The sequence below is a fragment of the Parasteatoda tepidariorum genome, chromosome 9 (assembly GCF_043381705.1).
Source record: "Parasteatoda tepidariorum isolate YZ-2023 chromosome 9, CAS_Ptep_4.0, whole genome shotgun sequence".
Lineage (NCBI taxonomy): Eukaryota > Metazoa > Arthropoda > Arachnida > Araneae > Theridiidae > Parasteatoda > Parasteatoda tepidariorum.
Window position 1 is genome coordinate 45097368 of NC_092212.1, and position 19891 is coordinate 45117258.

At 29.5% G+C, this 19891-nt stretch overlaps 1 protein-coding gene across 1 annotated transcript in view; it reads left to right on the plus strand.

Moving 5' to 3' along the window:
- LOC107436813 (sodium/potassium/calcium exchanger 3) overlaps positions 1 to 19891 on the plus strand; it is a gene marked incomplete in the record, with an annotated part of 191248 nt that overhangs the window by 148187 nt on the left and 23170 nt on the right. Inside the window, 4 exon segments of the mRNA XM_071185125.1 lie at positions 1567 to 1679; positions 3484 to 3589; positions 4724 to 4820; positions 6519 to 6616. Coding sequence (XP_071041226.1) covers positions 1567 to 1679; positions 3484 to 3589; positions 4724 to 4820; positions 6519 to 6616 — 414 coding nt within the window.

The following is a 19891-nucleotide window of genomic DNA, read 5'->3' on the forward strand; positions in this document are numbered from 1 at the left end:
GAATGAATGAAAAACTTTTTTTATTATTGGTCTAAAATGTGAAATACGACGTAAAAAATTTGACAAAAATCTCATAAAAAGTTTTCAATTCTCTATAAAAAATTTAATTTTCCAAATATTTTTATGATTGTAGTCAAATCACTAGACAAAATTCAGCTCTTTATTTTGATAATAACACTTTTTTGATACAATAATTTTGGTGAAGTATATCCTTTCACAAGTTTTATGAAAAAAACATCATTTTTTTCTTGTTATTTAGCTTTTAAAAACAAAATATAATATAAATGTCTAATTTCTCTTATTTAATATTAGTTTTTACATATAATAAATATAAAAACATAATTAAAGTGTTCTGAAACTTAATATTTTTAAAAAAATCCTCCGAACGTGTTCGGATACCTTAACCCTTTGCACTCGAGGGCTTGACTCTCTGGTACCGTAAATTCTCTACCAATCTTAATGTAAACACTTCATTTAATGACCTGCTGGTGCTATTTGGTAATTGTGCTAAGATTTTGTCTTGCAAACTCTTTGTGGCTGCTTCCATTTTTTTAACAGTAAAAAGAACTTCGAAAGCACAGTTTTTTGCTCAAAGTTAATTGTTTATTTTTTAGAATTTTGTTCAAACTGAACTAGAAAATAAATTGGACTACATCAAGTCTCGTGACAAATCTAAAGTATTTTTTCCATACAGTAACGACTCAATTTACTTTAAAATCTATTAATAACTTGAGTAAAAAAACTCCTTTAGTTTAGAATAGAAAATAAAAAACATATTCATTACACATTTTTGAAAAACTTTGTAATCAAGCTTCCAACAAAGCAGCGGAAAATTTAGATTTAATAGAAGGTAATTTTTATTGTTTAAGGTGAAAGTATTAAGCTAAGGAAGCTTTTTCAAAGGTGACATTTTTACTACTCTGTGTTTTCTAAATTTGTATTATATAAGTTTTTGAACCTTCTTTTAGAATACTGCACAATATATAGAAGCATGTAACTGCCTGTGGAGAAAACGTAGTGTTTTTCGAAAAAAAACGATCTTAAAAACTCCTTCCTGAGAAATTTGAAAATATGTTTTACTATTATATTGCCTCTAGCCATTTCAATTTTGTTTTAATAAAGCAGAACTTCACACCGAGAAGCTCCAGTTTTTCACAATATTTATTTTCTGAAAAACAATAAACCCTTTCTGATGTAGAAAATTCTGAATGAAAATTTTAGACGGGCAACTGCAACTGTGTCGAATTCTGAGAAAAGTGAATTCTATGTTGTTTAAAGAATAGCGGTTTTCTAAAAAGAGGTGGAAGTTTAGTAGCAAATTGTTTTACAATTTTAGTGGTTTGTAATACTTTTGGAATGAGTGTTGCTAGACTCGACACGGTGCAACGGAAATGGATGATCAAGCAAATTGTTACAAAATTTTGCAGGAACTTTTTTTATCAGGTCTTATGTACATATATTTTATTTACTTAATTGGTATGGCTATCAAAATCATTTTAAATGAAATGTCCATTTTTAACAGCTCGACTTTAAGCAATTAAGTGACGTTGATTATTTTTTACACAGATTCAACAATGATGCCCATTTTTGGTTCTCAAGAAGATTAGGTATTGAAGATGACATAGCACAAAACATTGGAATTCTAGCCCAGGGAGACAAAAAAAATTACAGCTCTTACGGTAAGATTTGACGGCCTGTATTTTTAAGACTCCCCAAACTTTATTTTAAAACTGTAACCAAACTATACGAAGAAAGTAGCAAATCATGAGTGATAATTTAAAAAATGCGCTGCTTTGTACCTCATTGTTAATTTTTTTTGCAGTTTTGCAGATCATACATTATTAAGAAAATCATGATTTTTTTTAAATTTTTTATGGCTATCCGTGCCTTTCATTTCATAACTATCCGCTATGATTTTAGATAAATTCCTGTAAAAATATCACGATGCTATTTTGAGAAAAGGCAAAAAAAAAAAAAAACGTGTGAATTTAAAATTTTTCGATTGTTTAAATGGCTACACCTTCTAAAAGCATCAATAGCCCAGGAAAGTGCTCGATTACAGAGCCTTTTCTAATCGTGAGCTTCACTCTTCAATCAATATATAATGGTTTCGGTTTATAAAAAGTCAAAAAATATTGGGGAAAGATATCTATTGAAAAATAAGGCACAGCATGACTAAAAAGGAAGGGCAGCACAAAAATGCGGATAATAAGCAATTATAAAATAAATTCATCTTGCACAATTGAAATATACATTATTATGCTTGAAATTAAAATATGATAATAATCTGTAATGATTAATAATTAATAAAAAACATGCAGTAGTTGAGCATATACATTGTAACTTACACAGATTTAGAACAAGTTTAAGTATCTAAAATTGAAAGTTAATGAAGCTAAGGCAGAAACCCATATACAAGAAATTTGAGTTAAAAGGGAAAAGTAAATCAAATTAAAAAACAAAAAATTTAAGGAGAGTATGAACTTGTGATAAATAACATTAGCACAGATTCTGTTATTTAACACGTTGAATGCCATGAGGGTGACCGGCACTGAGTTTGTTCGTAGCGCCACGGGGTCACCGGTGACCAGCGAAACCAAAATTATTTGAAACACACAATTCGAGTAAATTTTAATTTTTTAATATTATCGTTACTAAAATGGTTTGAAGAAATTAATGCAATATAGAACACACAAAATAGTTTTATTTATATGCACAGAGATGCCAACTTGCTCCGGACAGCAACTAAATATTTTCAAGTGGTAGTTTATTAATTGTGATTCTTGGTTTAATAAATTCAATTTAGCAGATTTTTATCCTCCACTATTTCTAAGCAATTCGTAGGCTTATATAATTCAACCCTTTTTTCTGATAAGTCATGTTAATCTTTCAAAAAGCTAGCAAACCTGTCTAATATTTGCAAATTTAGTTTGTAGTTATTTACCATTTGGGCAGCATGTCCTTTTTTGGACCTTGTGCCATTAAACCCCACATTCAATTCAATTTATTTACCATTTGACCAAACGGGCAAGGCGTATAAAATTAGCGTGGCATTCAACGTGTTAACCAAGAATTTTAGGGCAGAAAAACGTCAAAAACTGAATTTCGTGCTAACTTTGATTAAGCGTAACTCTGAAAATCAGCAGTGCCCCTTGGAAACGAATGCATGTCCATAACTAGACATTGGTATGCAAATAATAACATATCAGAGAATAATAAACATCAAAGTAAGTAGACGTTTTTGTATGTGATTTCGTAGCTTTAAACATCTTCCGCTCTAACTGATTAGCATATTTGAAGTCGAACCATTAAGACTGAGTGAAAATCTGATCATTGAATCAAGAGTTATTCAGATGTTTCATTTATTTTGTTGCACACTGTACGCTAACTATCAATTATAATGTAACATTCAAGTTAAGTAGTGTAGTACAGCTATATTTTTGTTTTTATGCACGTTTACTGACACATTTTTCTCATATTCAGTGCCATTTAACAATGAGATCGATGAATGTGCATCGATGCCAGTGACTGCCCATTTTAGTTTTAGGCCAATGCCAGCAGATGAAAGCATTCGAAGTAATCCAAGATTGTAAGTTTTGATCATCCTTATTTTGATTCAATTTTTACTGTACAATAAAGAGTTACTAAATCTGAGTGTACTAATCCTGTTAATACAATAAATACTTTTGTGTTTAGATTGCATAAATATGTTTCGATAAATTTATATTTATAGAATCAATAAAATTGGTTTGATATATTTAATCACGTCCATGTGATCATCGGAAAAACCCGTTTGCCTTACCAAAGCAATATTAGAACCAAAGCAATATTGGGAGGATTAAAAAAAAAATTACAAAATTAAGGGTAGTGACTATATTTTGTTCAGTCAAAATATGAACTCTAAGATTTTTTTCAAGAGTTATTAAAGTAATAAGTCAGGCATATTTCATGGTACAGTTTCAAAAAAATTTTGAAAGGATACATATAAATTATTAAAGTCAATGATAATATAAATGCAATGATAAATGTTAATTCAGAAATGGGTTAGTAATTACAGTGAATGTTAATTCAAACGCATTCAGTCAAGGCAATGACTTTCATCTGTTTTTAGACAGGCCCAATAATCCCGAGATAAAGTAATGATATTTTTTTTTTTCAGTTTCCTTCACCAAATTTATTTTAATTACTTTACCTAACTTACATTAAACTTAGATGACCGAACTTACTTTTCCTTTCGTTGCCTTGAGTAGGTATTACCGTTTAATTTGGTCTCTCATAAAACTGTCTTTTTTATATAAACGTGAATTCCTTGATCCCTAAGTACTCTCTTCCTATCACGAGAACGACATCAGGCACCAGACTCGTGTATTAAAAGTTACAGTAATTACGGTTACAAATCACTTCAAACAGGATTGTGGAATAAGTCATTTCACTTTGGTATAGGTTATGATAGTCATGCTAACTGAATATAGTTTTACTATTATTTACAGCAAGACAGATAACTTCAGACTTTCACTTGCGGGAACAGTTCTCGTGATGGCTGAACAATATTCCAGTGATATATGTTTCTTTTTTTTTGCCAGACTTATTTTATAACACCGTTCGATCAGCTTAGAACATAATTCATAATGCCTTCTTCATATGGTGCTGTAATTGCCATTGAACTCTATATTTAACTCAACAACAGAAAGCAATAATTGCAATACAGTATTCTTTGTTTCAGACTATCAATTTATGATGCAGCCCTAGTGTTGATGATGACGCGTCACTTTCGCCCAATACGACGATTTCGAGTAGCTGCCATACGGATTATAATTGAGGTAAATAATTTTGCAGTTTCTATCGATTTCTACCTTATCATTCATGTTATCAGATAAAGGAAAATATTTCGAAGTAAAACTCATAAAATTAAAAATGAAATAAAAATTGTGATAGAAGAATTTTTAAAAGCTCATAATTTTTTTAAAAAAATAAGGGGTTAAGAGAAATAGAACAGTTTTTAAAAATTGGTCTAGGTTACAAACATTATATATCCTGTTAGACAATGTAAATAATTTCATTCCTAAAAAGCCTCAACCAGTTTTTAAATGTTTTTTTAAAGCAGGTAAAGGATTCTTAGCCTAAGAACGACAGTGAAGGCGTTGTTATTGACATTATCTTCAGCTAAAATTAATTTAATGCTGAAAATGATTTTTATTTCTTTTGCAGAGCTTTTCCATTGTAGTTGAGGTTTGTTTGATGTTGAATATGATTTTCAATCCTTTTGTGTAACTTTGTCCTTAGAAAATATTTTTCCTTTTTCTATAGAAAGTATTGGTTTTCTACTAAACCCTGTTACATTTCAGTTAAACTTTATAGGAATACAATTTTGAAATATTCTTTTTGAATGCTAGGTATCATGAGAATAAAGTATTTTCTAATACTTTAATACTTCACTAAAAGGAGTAGCTGATTTATATTTTAGGCCCATTTATATATTACAAAATAAGACACACAACTATTTTCTTTAACAACATTTCTAAATTAATATTTTTATATATCATTTGTTCATCTATTTCCAACACCAAATTTGCTCTTCAAAATATGTCAGTTTGTTAATTACACAATCCAGATTGTTAAATGTTAGACTCCCATTACATGTAATATAAACATAAATACAATACCTCAAAAGTATTGTAATCAAATTATATCCTGTAAAAAAAATTACGAAAAAAAGGAGAGATTTGTCAACAATTCAGGCCAGATTGTTAAATATTTGACCCTCATTACATAAAATTTAAACAAAACATCTCATAAGTATTGAAATCTAAGTATATTTAGTAATAAAAGTCCATTTATATATTATAAAATAAGACAAAATTCCCACAACTATTTTCTTTAACAACATTTCCAAATTAATATTTTTATGTATCATTTGTACATCTCTTTCTATCACCTAATTTGTTCTTTAAAATCTGTTAGTTTGTTAATTATACAGGCCAGATTGCTAAATGTTAGACTCCCATTAAATATAATATAAACATAAATAAAATACCTCAAAAGTATTGGAATCAAATTATATCCAGTAAAAAGAAATTACGAAAAAAAGGAGAGATTTGTCCACAATTCACGCCAGATTGTTAAATATTTGACCCTCATTACATAAAATTTAAACAAAACACCTCATAAATATTGAAATCTAAATACATTTAGTAATAAAAGTCCATGGAAACATTAAGGAGCTATCTTTTTAATTAGTTCTATAAACAGTGAAATATTAAAATCAAGCAATAAATTCAATAATTTCTCTTAAATTAAGTACGGAATTCTGGTTACTAAAAATTGATCAGCGTTATTCAAAAAAATTTTTTTAGTTCACTTCGTTTTATATAACGTAATGAATATAGATTTCTGTTCCATATTCCTAGTCAGACAAGCACTATATATAAACATTCTCTTTTTACGTCTCTAAGAATGCAAATAAAAAAGATATTCTTCCTTGTCGTGGAAAAATTTAATGCTAATGCCTGTTTCTATAGCAACGTCGGCAAAGAAAAGAAGCCAGTAGCAAGATGCAGGGCCAGATTTCAATTGAATCTCAAGATAGTTCACATAAGTGGAAACCTAAAAGCATAAGGTATGAATTGCATTACATTTATGAAATTGGATCTGAATAAAAGATAAATTCCTGCTAAAAATCTAGGATAAAGACAAAATATATTTCATGAATGGTTTTATTTTATATTTTTAAATCTAACATTTAAATAAATGAATTTCTTTAGGTGTTTTAATAAAAAGGTTTTTTTTTAACGTATATGTCACAGAAAATTTTATTACGACATATTTTATTGATGTATAGAACAAAATAAAAAACGGACCACCTTGAATAACTTTTGATCTAATGAGCGTATCTTCACGTTATAGGACTTAATCTTGATTGTTCAAGGGGATGAACTTAAACATGCTAATTAATTAGTGCAGACGACATTTTAAGTTAAGAAATCAGACACAAAAACGTACTTTTCCAGAATAAACGTAACTTTGTTTTCGACAGAATCAGATTTCTGACTCCCAAAATATAGAGGGTGGATACAATCTGGGTAATATGGTTCCATAGTTTGGTCAGGCGAGAGGTCCAAAGTTTCGACCCCTTAAAGTTAATTTTATTTTTTTGAATAATTTGCCATAATTAGAGATTTTTTAAAAGAATTGAAAAATTTTTGCTAACAGATATTAAATTTATTTATCCAAAGATAATCTTACGGAAAATATAACTTCTAACAAATATTTATTAATTTTTATTGTTTTATTTAATTAATGGTCGAAAATCTTTTGAATTGTAAGTTATAATATTTTTTACATCATTTTGAGGAATATAATTTTACATGACAAAATACAAAATTTGTACAAATTCAGTTCCTGGAAGTTCCAAAATAGTTTCTGGGAAAGAGAATTGTAAAGAAGCCGTATTTTTAAAATTTGATTTCTCAGGAACGATTTACCCGATTTCGCTTAAATTTTGTAATTTGTCATGTAAAATTACATCTTTCAAAATGATGCAAAAAATTTTATACCTTAAAATTCAAAATATTTTTGACCAGTATTAAATAAAATGATAAAAAATTATAATAATTTACTGAAAATTACATTTTTCAAGGAATTATCTCTGGATAAACGAAATTTATAGTTGTGTGCAATTTTTTTAATTCGCTTAAAAAGTTCTCGAGATATGGTGAAATACGCGAGAAATAAAATTAACGTTAAGGGGCCTAAACTATGGGAGATATTTCCCAGAGTGCAGTTACCCCCTATATCTAAGGGGTCATAAATCCGAATCCATTGTGAAAGGGTATGTTTATTCAGAAGTACGTTTTTGTGTCTGATTTCGTAACTTAAAACATTGGCTGCATTAGCATACGTAGTTACCCACTAAAACCTTTAAGATTGAGTCCTAGAACGTGAAAATACGACCATTAGTTATCAAAAGCTATTCTGGGGGGGGGAGTCGGTTTTTTATTTTGTGCACTGTTCACACAATTATGTTTTATATTTGCGTCCTCACAATTATGTTAGCAAAATTAAAGTTTTAATAAATTAGAATTAAAAGAAATTTTTGCGCAACTAGTTATAAATAGTTTAAGCACGGGCACAGAATCAAATGTTTATGTTAATAACAGTTTCATAAAAATTCTATGACGTTGAAAATTCTCTGCTTTATTTCATTACTGCTGGAAAATATAATTTGCTAAAATTTCAAATGTTTGGTAATAGTAAGGTCTTATATTATAAACTTTTATAAGTAACTTAAAGAAGCTGAGAAAGAAATCCAGTACGTTTATAAAACGCACAATTTTTTTCGTCTTTGCACATAATTTTGCTTTTTGTAATAATAAATATGCGTCGGATACAGCTAACATAACGTATTAAAAAATTACAGATACAAAAATATTTTGGCTAGAAGAATTAACCCACTCAAGTAGTCCCAAGTCAAGTAGTGATGCTGAATACATTTCATCTTTATTCCAATAAGATGAAATGTATTCAGCAACAATTAAAATTAAGTAAAAAATTTAAATTATTTTAGTACATGAATTGAAAAAGTTAGTGAAAGAACCAGGTAAGTGATATTTTCAGAACGAAAAAGAATTTTACCCAATCTATTTTATTAATAATTTATTAAAAGGCGGGACTAATAATTCTTTGCTTTATTTCATTTGCCATTGCCTAATTTTAAATAAAAATCATGCAAGCATACTAAATACTAAAGTGATTAGCTATGTGAAGATTTTTTTAAAAAAAGATGGCAAAAACAATTCTGTTACATTAAACATACCTATATAGATGCCACCACCTATCGTTATTTTCTCTAATTCATTAATTCCCTTAAAAATTTCACTTACCTGGTTCTTCCATCAAATTTTTTGTATAGGCTTTTCAGTTTAAGCATGATTACGTAAGTGTTTCTCAGTACTGATTTATTTATTCTTTACTTATTTTTTTTTCACCCCGTGCGAAGAACGAATATTCAGCTAATAATTAATAAAACTAGTATACAACCGGCATTTCGTGTCTGTAAAACCGTTTCTCCTTTCAACGAGTTTGTATGCAGTGAAGTAACGTTATAGTAACATTTTTAACACATTTTTGTAACCTTACTGATACCCAGTGATAGCGCAGCAAGTAACGTTATAGTAACATTTTTAACGCGTTTTTGTAACCTTACTGATACCCTGTGATAGCACTGAAGAGAGAAGAAAGAAGAAGAAGGAAAAAGAAAGATCGAATCCTGATCAATGTATTTTCTTTGCTTTCTGATACATGTAAAAAATGACTTTTTAACTTAATCTTCGTACAACAATTAATTCAGTCATCAGTCGAGTCATCTTAAAATTGTGAAATATTGTGGATACCCCTTATTCGGGACTTTAAAAAATTACACATTTATCCACAATTTTAAACTGCTGTTCAATTTTTATAAGATAATATTTTGGTCATCATCCGAATTAATTGTGAAATAATGGTTGAGCAAAATGTATACTGAAAAATATTAAGCATCTGAAACGCCGAATTTTAAGATCGGGTAAAGTGTTAAAATTGTTCGGTATACCAGATGTATCAGGAATACTATAAGTGAAAAATGAATTGAAATTCGACAATTACATAAGTCGCCCTCTGGTGGCAAATTTCAGAATAACATATATTTTCACTCTGTTTATACATATATTTATTAAATTGTTTACTCAATTATACATATATTTTTATTACATATATTACAATTATACATATATTACTCAATTTATACATATATTTATTAAATTGTTTACATAATTTCACAATTTTATATGTTTCAGCTATTAAATATTATGAAATAGTGAGTTTTAATTTTCGATATACCACAGTAAAACTTTATAACATAAAAAAGGCTTTTAATTTATTATGAAAATAAATTTCTAAACATGATTAACTTTTTGTACAAATAATGAATTTTATTATTCGATTAACTTCCAGTTCAATAATAAGCATTATGCCTTGATTTTTGATCCAAAAATAAATTTCCGTAAAATAAAAATTTAGTACTTCCCCGTAGCATCTTGCACGTTCATGTATTTAAGTTCTGAGCAATGAAGTTATTACAAAACAGCCCAGTTTCTAAACAGAAAAAAAAACACATTCAAATCGTATTTTCTTGCTGTTTACCTCTGATTAACATTATAAAAAAAACTGATACTAAACTGATATAACCATGCTGATTTTCTTGTTTTTCTATAATAAACAATTGTTTTAAAACACTACTGAGAAAAAAAAACAGTTAAAAACGTTTTCAAACAGTTACTAGATAACACCATACAAAATTTTCACTAAGTTATAAGTATTTTAAATCTTTAAAGCAATAAATTATTATCAATTTAAACAAAATTGTTCAACTTACTTTTTACTAATTTATCACATGAATAATATAATTTCGAAGCGGATTATTTTTCAATTTTCTTTTTATCTTTTATAAAAATGTGGGAAGTATTCCCGCCAACTTTAGTGATTTCTAAGTGTCAGTTAAAAGCTATTTTCCCATTTATGATTTGTGCGGTCATCTGTTAAGAACTTCAGAAGATTAAAAAAAAGTAAGAAATATTAAAAGTAGGCTTTGTGTACGTAAATAAAAACCAAGTGGAAAGAACGGGTTATGCCAATTTTTCAAAATAATTGCAATTGGGTCACCATATGGCATTATAAGGATTACAAAATTTTTACAAATCAATAACGTGGAAAATAGGCTCTTCCCAAGAGTTATTACAGAGTGAAAATGCATCCAGCTATGAAAAAAAAAGTACTGGTCACGCGCTTCCGTCATTTTTTTTCGGACTCAACTTCATGGACACAAATCGTTTTCTTCCACTTTGATCTTCAGATGTGGGTAACAGTAAAGGTTACGTGGGTTCTAGAAGAGAGACCCAAATTGGGAGCTATTTTTTCTTGAGCATTTTATGTTCACTCATTTCTCATCTAATTTATTTGTCAAGTTATTATATCAAGTATCTTTCTTATTAAGTATTAAAAATGGAACCTTGGAGGTGCCAGTGTTTGAACCCGGGGCCTTTTACATGCAAAACGAACGCTCTACCACTGAGCTACTATAAACACAGAACCACTATAAACACATAATTTATAAATTTGGTTACTTTTAAGCAAATAAATTCAAGTTTATTACAAATTCTTTACAGTAGGTAAAAACGTAACCCATATACCTAATAAAAAAAAACTAAATTAAGCTTTGGTTGACAAGTTAATTTTTAATTTCTTTTCATAAATCAATCCCAAAACTGTTTTAACACAACTTTATTAAATTTAAAAAAACTAAATTATGTCTTAGTTTACAAGTTAATTTTTAATTTCTTTTCATAAATCAATCCAAAAACTGTTTTAACACAACGTTACTAAATTTAGAAAAAAAATAAATTATGTTTTAGTTTACAAGTTAATTTTTAATTTCTTTTCATAAATCAATCCCAAAACTGTTTTAACACAACGTTACTAAATTTTAAAAAGACTAAATTATGTTTTAGTTTACAAGTTCATTTTTAATTTCCTTTCATAAATCAATCCCACAACTGTTTTAACACAACGTTAGTAAATTTAAAAAAACTAAATTATGTTTTAGTTTACAAGGAAATTTTTAATTTCTTTTCATAAACCAATCCCAAAACTGTTTTAACCCAACGTTACTAAATTTAAGAAAACTAAATAATGTTTTTGTTTACAAGTTAAATTTTAATATCTTTTCATAAATCAATCTCAAAACTGTTTTAACACAACGTTTCTAGAAAAATGGCCAGATAGAGGATTAATAATACATTTTACAAACTTAATATCATCTTCCTTATCCAATCCCTTATATCTTAAATTTGCTTCTTAGAAAGAACTTAACCAAAACAATTTCTGAAAATCTTAATTTTCCTGTAACTATTCCGTGTAATTAACTAAGATGATGAATTCATTCTGAGAAAAAATTCATCAGCTTATCACATCTTCTGATGAACGTGGTACCTTAATCATAATTTCTTAATACTTAGGAGAAAGATTCGATTTCTCCTGGGAGAAATAATTCATTTTACTTTCGATAATTCATCGCAACTCATTAATATGTTACGTCATATTAATGCTCCGATAAATGTCGGGCTTGATTCTCCTCTATAGGGTTACTCATTACCTTTTTTTTTCTAACCTTTAAAAGTTAATTAGATCAATTACGAACGCGTGAAATTTGTAACGGTTACGGTTCAGTTATTTAGGAATAAAGTTTACGAACATCAGAAGCAGAGAAGTCAAGATCTGCGAACAATTTTTTAAAAAAAATAATAAAGGTTTATATATAGCATAATGAAAGTAAATTTAAAATACTTTAAATGTTAATCTTAATTTTAGAAATACTAGAAAAGAAAAAAATTACTCACTATTTATTTTGAAAAATCATGCAAAGGGTTACTTTGCATGAATTTTTTTTTTTGTGTGAAATAAATCAGGGTGATATAATTAAGGCTCTATATTGAACGATAAATGTTTTTGAAAAAATCATACTGAAAATATACAATGTAAAACAATTATGATGGAAAAATCCATCATCATGCAAATTTACAAGTTAAGCTCAGTGCAAAATAAATAAAAGATAATACATCCTTGTATCATTTTTATTCCTGGTGATAATTTTATTTTATAACCGTCTTTGAACAGCAGAACCAGTTTTGAATTTACGACTACTAATTTTCAACTCATTAGCCTTGTAATTTTGAACCCTATCCAGAAGACAAAGGAAATCTTGGCTCAAGTATTGAGGGAAATTGCCTTCGTGGAGGACCTGTTGATGGAACTAACCCAAATTTGCGTCGAATGGAAAGGAAACCACGAAAATCTCCCATGGTTAGACTGAGGGGAAGGGAACTCTAACTCATGATCCGTCTACCACTGAGGATATTTTAAATCAGCAATGTGGTCGGTGCGAGTCGGGCGCGGAATTTCTTATCAGCCAGTGTGGACCAGAAGACCATGATCATTGACCAAAAGTCAAAAATTAATTTTCAACTAAAATATGTTTAGGCAGTTTTAATATAGCCCAAATTAAGTATTCATAATCATTCCTAACATTATAATTTACTTTTTGGACCGACGAGAGTACAATGTAGTGAAAAATATGTTAAAAAAATTTTTTTCAATTTAACTTTTAAATTTATATTTCAGAAATATATATAGGAATTTCACCTTTCTGTTACATTTTTATCAAAGTAATTAGTCTGAAATTATAGCACAATTTTTCAATTTGTCGGATTAGTTAATACTCTTGACAAACTCATAGTTTATATCTTATCATTTGACATTTTACAATGTTTGAATCACTTTCTAAACTTATCTTCAAAATGTTCCACGAGGTAATTAGCTAAACTTTTTTTTTGTTGTCTTCTTTGATGTTTCTTCTATCGATAAAAACTGCCCCATTTTGGTCATATTGCAAAGGTGGACTAAATATACCGAAAAACAAAAATTATGTTTTTTTTTTCGTTTTCGCGTTATTTTGTAATATTACTTCGGAAATATAATTTGCTTTTCATTTTTTGATATAAAATTATGAAAATTATTATATTTTCATTGTTATATTTGATTATTTAAACGTACTATTTTATATATTTTTTATTTTTACTCGCCATATTTCAGTCGCAATTTTGTTTCGTTTTTTTGTTGTTATTTATAGTGTGTTTCAAAATTTTAACTGTGAATTCAATTTACCAGCACATAAATACCCCCAAATTTCGAAACAAATTTTATCGAAATACTAATTTTGACCACGAAACCATGGATGCTGGCCCACTAGGCATCGCTGGGATTCGAATCCGGTACACCTCTCCTGGTGATAATTAATAAAAACAATTGTTATTCTCCTCCTGAAAGACTCTTATAATTCCATCTGCATCGCAGTTCTCGTCAGAATATTCGTCATAAAAACGATCTTCGGATAGTTAATCATCTTCAAATTGGTCCAAGTAATCTTCAAGTAATCTCTTCTAAATTTCTCTACAAAAATCAAATATAACATAAAATAAACATATAGTAAAAAGCATTTCCGTCATACATTAGAAGTGAAGCAACTATATAGTGATGTAAATTTCTGTCGCATGGTTTTGGGATGATTATTTGAAGTATTCGATATAAATTGCACAAAAAATAACAGGAAGACAAAACACTCATTATCACTTTTATTAGCAAAAAATCTCAGATTACTTATTTTAAAAAAATCTAGAAATCTCACGTTTCTTCCAACAACAACAAACAGCGGAATGACAAGTTCAGAACCACCATAATGATTGTGACATTTGATTTTTTTGACAGCTACGTTCCTTATTTTACAATAGTAGTGAAAAAAGTTGTCAGCAACAACCAATTAACAATACACCTGTTTTGAGTAAATAAATGTTGTTCGCTTAATGTTATGATGGAAATTTCCGCCATCATGTAAAAAAGGGTTATTTAATTTTATAAAACAACGTAAAATTTAAAAAAAAAAAATATTTAAATCTTCGAAAAAGTGTTTTAATATAAAATTCTGTTTTAAACATTTCACATCATAAAAGCGTACTTAAATTCAAGATAATTACGATTGAAGGCTTTTTGTAAACTAATGAGAAACCACAAGAAATAGTAAAGAGATTTATTTCAAGCATTGAAAAAATTGTTAAATCCATCATATTTGTTTTATCTTTCAATACTTTTGCTGATGCTTTTGGTTGCATGCAACAAAGTTATAAATTTAACGTACAGGAGAAAAAAACAACCATAATTTTTTTTTTAATTTGACTTATTACTTACAGTGTTTCTATTAAAATAAAAATTAAAACTGGGATAAGACAATCAATAAATCAACGATTCATGCGAATCATCATGCAGTTTTAAATCAATCTTTGCATAAATAAATTTACAGTACAACGATCTATAACCAGGATATTTCTATTTATGAAATAACCTGTCCTGCTTACTTTTCTTTAATTCCGTAGCAGAATTCAGAATTCACGATATCGATGTGTTACTCCCACCTACTAAACATGTATATTTAAATTGATTTATCATCCATAAAATGCTCGCAGTAAAATAAGTCTCACGGAAGAATTCGCTTCGCTTATGATGGACGATAGAAACGCCTTTTGACCGGATTTTCTATTCTACGTGTAAGTGAAATCATTTTTCAAATGTGATATCACTCCTTTTGCCCCAATTTTTTGTCTATTGTCCACGGTACAGTGATGCCTGATACTAGAGCTGTACTGATTTGAATTATTGTGGCTGGAAATTGTAAAAAAATCTATAAAGAATAAGATATAAAGTTTACTTATGATTGTAATTGGCTAATGCGGATATTTAGTTTTAAGTGTTGCTTACTTATTGCTGGAGCAATTTAATCATTTACACGCAACGGGAAATTGTGTATTTATATTGCTTTGGGATGCAAAAAGTGAGCATGATAACTATTTGTTACAGTAACTGACAGAAACAAAAAAGTTTTAGTAAAGCTAAAGCAGATAAAGTACAAAGCATAAAGAGACATACATACACGATCATTTTGGTGCTATAGTGAGGTTTCAAGAGAAGGACAAATAAAGATTACTAATAAAGCTAAAACAACGTGAAGCGTGTATAAATAACAACACATAAACAGATGCACACTATCTCTTTCATGCTATAGTGAGGGCTCAAAAGGAGGACAAATTAAAAATGCTAATGAAGCTAAAACAATGTGAAAAGTGTATAAATAACAACACATAAACAGATATACACAATCTCTTTCATGCTATAGTGAGGTCTCAAAAGAAGGACAGATAAAAAAAATGCTAATGAAGCTAAAACAACGTGAAAAGTGAATAAATAACAACATATAAACAGACTTACACTATCGTTTTTGTGCTATAGTGAGGTTTCAAGAGGACAAATAAAAAATGTTAATAAAGCTAAAACAAAGTGAAAAGTGTATAAATAACAACATATAAACAGACTTACACTATCGTTTTTGTGCTATAGTGAGGTTTCAAGAGGACAAATAAAAAATATTAATAAAGCTAAAACAACGTGAAAAGTGTATAAATAACAACACATAAACAGATAAACACTATCTCTTTCATGCTATAGTGAGGGCTCAAAAGAAGGACAAATTAAAAATGCTAATGAAGCTAAAACATAGATTCTCAACCTTTTTTACGTTGCCGCCCCCCTAAGAGTCAGAAAAAATCTCAACGCCCCCCTTTTTAAAAATCCAGTTATTTAGAGCATGGGGAGGGAGGTGTGCTGAATTTAAAGAGGCAACATTTTTAAGGCAATTAATCGCAATCTCTTTGTTATAATCAAAATAATTACAGTAATGAAAAAATACACCTGAGACACCTATGCTTAATAAGAGTCATTTATTCTAGATAGTTTAAAAACGATAGATTTAAAAACGATAGTTTAAATAAGATAGTTTAAAAACTTATTCTAAAAAGTAGTAACAACGAAACAATCAAGTAACTATGTCAGTGAGATGATTGTGCTTGGTTCAGGGCCAGTTACTTAACGTTCGGTTCAATATTTTCAATGAGGTGAAGACGCAAGTCCCCTCTTTACACAATTTTGACTCAACTGTTTATGACTAGATACGTCACATCACTGAATCTTCGTTCCACAAGGTAGAAGGAAGGGAAGGCTATTAAATGCTACCTTGAAGCCAAAATTCTGTAAGACGATTACTATTTCAAAGCTTCATTAGTTGAAAGTTCTATCAATTCCTTCTGAATCTGAACCTCTGCTGTTTCAATATTCTTAACCTTAACCTACAATGTCCTTAACCTACAATGGGTTAAACATACAATGTCAACCAACCATTGCAGTAGCTCCGTCAGTGGCAACAGACACAATATTCGAAGGAGAAATGTTTTTCTCTATAAAATAATCTTTGACAGTATTAAAAATAGATTTACCTTCGGTATCTTCAATCAGGATTTTTGCAAAAAGCATCTCTTGAATAATTTTTCATTCATTCATAAATCGGAAGTACTCCTACAGTAAAGCCTCATTACTTGGCAAGGTTGACTCATTAACTTGAAGGGAAATACGTTGGACATCAAAAGTTTGCATAAGTAAACTTCAATGTCTTCAGCCATCTCATCAATCCGGTGCAACACTGTATCGTTCCGAATCCGAACTTCAAGTACGTGGCACTGTATTGACGACACTTTTTTTATTAACCGACATTGTAGGCAGCAGCAAAATACAAACGAGGAAAGAAAATAAACTATATCTTAAAATCAATAGATAATTTACGCTGAAGAACAAATTCGCGCAAGTACCTGGTCAAATAATCAATGAAATTAAATCAAAACTGGGGAAAAAACTGAAAGGGAGCGAACGAAAGCCATCATGAGAAACACGGATCAAATCAAACATTCATACTGAAAGCGCATGCAATTTTCGCCAAATGGCTTAAATAAGTCAGAAGCAAAAACAACTCACTCATGCCCTGCGATAGTTCGGATTGGAGAATAGTTGTCACATAAGTTCGTTTTACTGCTGGTACAAATAGTGTATCGGATAATTTTAATTTATTATATTAATTTTATTATTTTTCATTAATATTAATTTTTGATTTACTTTATTTATTAAAGTAATTTTAATTTAATAATTTTATTTAGAAGTTTTAAAAATGAATTTGAATGCTCATCGCCTCCCTACCGCCCAAAACATACCTACCGCCCCCCTACTGCCCAAAATAAGTTCACCGCCTCCCAGGGGGCGGTATCGCCCCCGTTGAGAATCAGTAAGCTAAAACAATGTGAAAAGTGTATAAAAAACAACACATAAACAGATATACACTATCGCTTTCGTGCTATAGTGAGGTCTCAAAAGGACAAATAAAAAAATGTTAATAAAGCTAAAACAACGTGAAAAGTGTATAAATAGCAACACATAAACAGACTTACACTATCGTTTTTGTGCTATAGTGAGGTCTCAAGAAAGGGACAAATAAAAAATGCTAATAAAGCTAAAACAACGTGAAAAGTGTATAAATAGCAACACATAAACAGACTTACACTATCGTTTTTGTGCTATAGTGAGGTCTCAAGAAAGGGACAAATAAAAAATGCTAATAAAGCTAAAACAACGTGAAAAGTGTATAAATAGCAACACATAAACAGACTTACACTATCGTTTTTGTGCTATAGTGAGGTCTCAAGAAAGGGACAAATAAAAAATGCTAATAAAGCTAAAACAACGTGAAAAGTGTATAAATAGCAACACATAAACAGACTTACACTATCGTTTTTGTGCTATAGTGAGGTCTCAAGAAAGGGACAAATAAAAAATGCTAATAAAGCTAAAACAACGTGAAAAGTGTATAAATAGCAACACATAAACAGACTTACACTATCGTTTTTGTGCTATAGTGAGGTCTCAAGAAAGGGACAAATAAAAAATGCTAATAAAGCTAAAACAACGTGAAAAGTGTATAAATAGCAACACATAAACAGACTTACACTATCGTTTTTGTGCTATAGTGAGGTCTCAAGAAAGGGACAAATAAAAAATGCTAATAAAGCTAAAGCAGCAGTGAAAGTACAAAAATAATGTTATATTACGTGATAGATTTAGCATTTTAGTGAAATCTCGAGAAAATACAAATAAATTTTTATAAAGCAAGGTAAAAAGTGCAAATAAACAGACATACACGATCGTTTTCTCACTATAAGGAGGCCTATTCTTCAATGTCGTGACACAGAATGAAAGGAAGAAACAAATATACTGACGAAATTACGAACAAGTTACAAAAAAGGATACTACTGGGATAGAGGAACAAGATAGTTATCAAAAGTAAGGAAAACGGTGTGGTGGGAAGGAAAAGGGGAATATAAATAAAAAACAAATACATTTCAAAACATCTGGAAAACAAAGAGGTACTAGAAAGATCATTAACTAAATTAGTAGAACATTTTCAAACAAGTAATGATTCTCAGAAATCTTGGTCAGTGGCTAAGGAATATTGTTGAATGATTTTAACAGAAGAAAACTCAAACCAATGAATATATATTTAGAAGTGTAGGGTGATGGAATATCTCTTTTTGGTATTTCGTTTTGAACTTGTCTGTCATGTGCTTTGACTCGAAGTTAAAAAAACGCGTTTCACTTTGCACGCCAGATCACACCGATTATAAATTCGATAAGTACCCCTTCGATTTTTCCCGCAATAGATTATTTTAAAGTTGGTGAGGTTTAGTTTAAAACGACAGGTCGGTACTTTTAAACTCATGTTTATGTAAAAGTTCAGCAAGTCTGGTGATCTATTTTGGTAAAATAATCCAATCATTAAAGTTCAAGTTAGGGAGCTTATTGGATTACGTGATTATAATATTAGAAGGATACGTGATAGTATGAGAAGGAAACCCACGGTCGATAGTGGCAGCCTGAAGGGTAAAAGAGTTCGTCATTGAGGAGATAATTGTTAGAACAAATTTTAGAGACATGGTAAACATACCCTCCAACTGCTACGGAATTTCCGTAGTTTCAGAAATCTTCTTTTCAGACGGTAGCAACATTAATGTCTTAATATTTAAAAAAAATTAATTTTAGCGTAACTTGTCCACTATTACTTATAAAAGTGCAGGCCATATGGCTAGATTCTTAAGTTCTGATAAAAGTTTTATAAGAGATCCATTTGCTTCAAAAATTTCTACTTTGGTTCGCTACCACTAGAAAGAATTATTTTCAAAATCCTCATAAGTTGGAGGGTATGGGTAAACAAGCGTGCGGAAGGCAGTTAGATTTTGATTTGGGGATGGGATTAACGATTATAAAAGGACAGTGAAACCGCAAACGGTTTCTGATAAACAGTGGAGAAAAGTTTATCTGAATG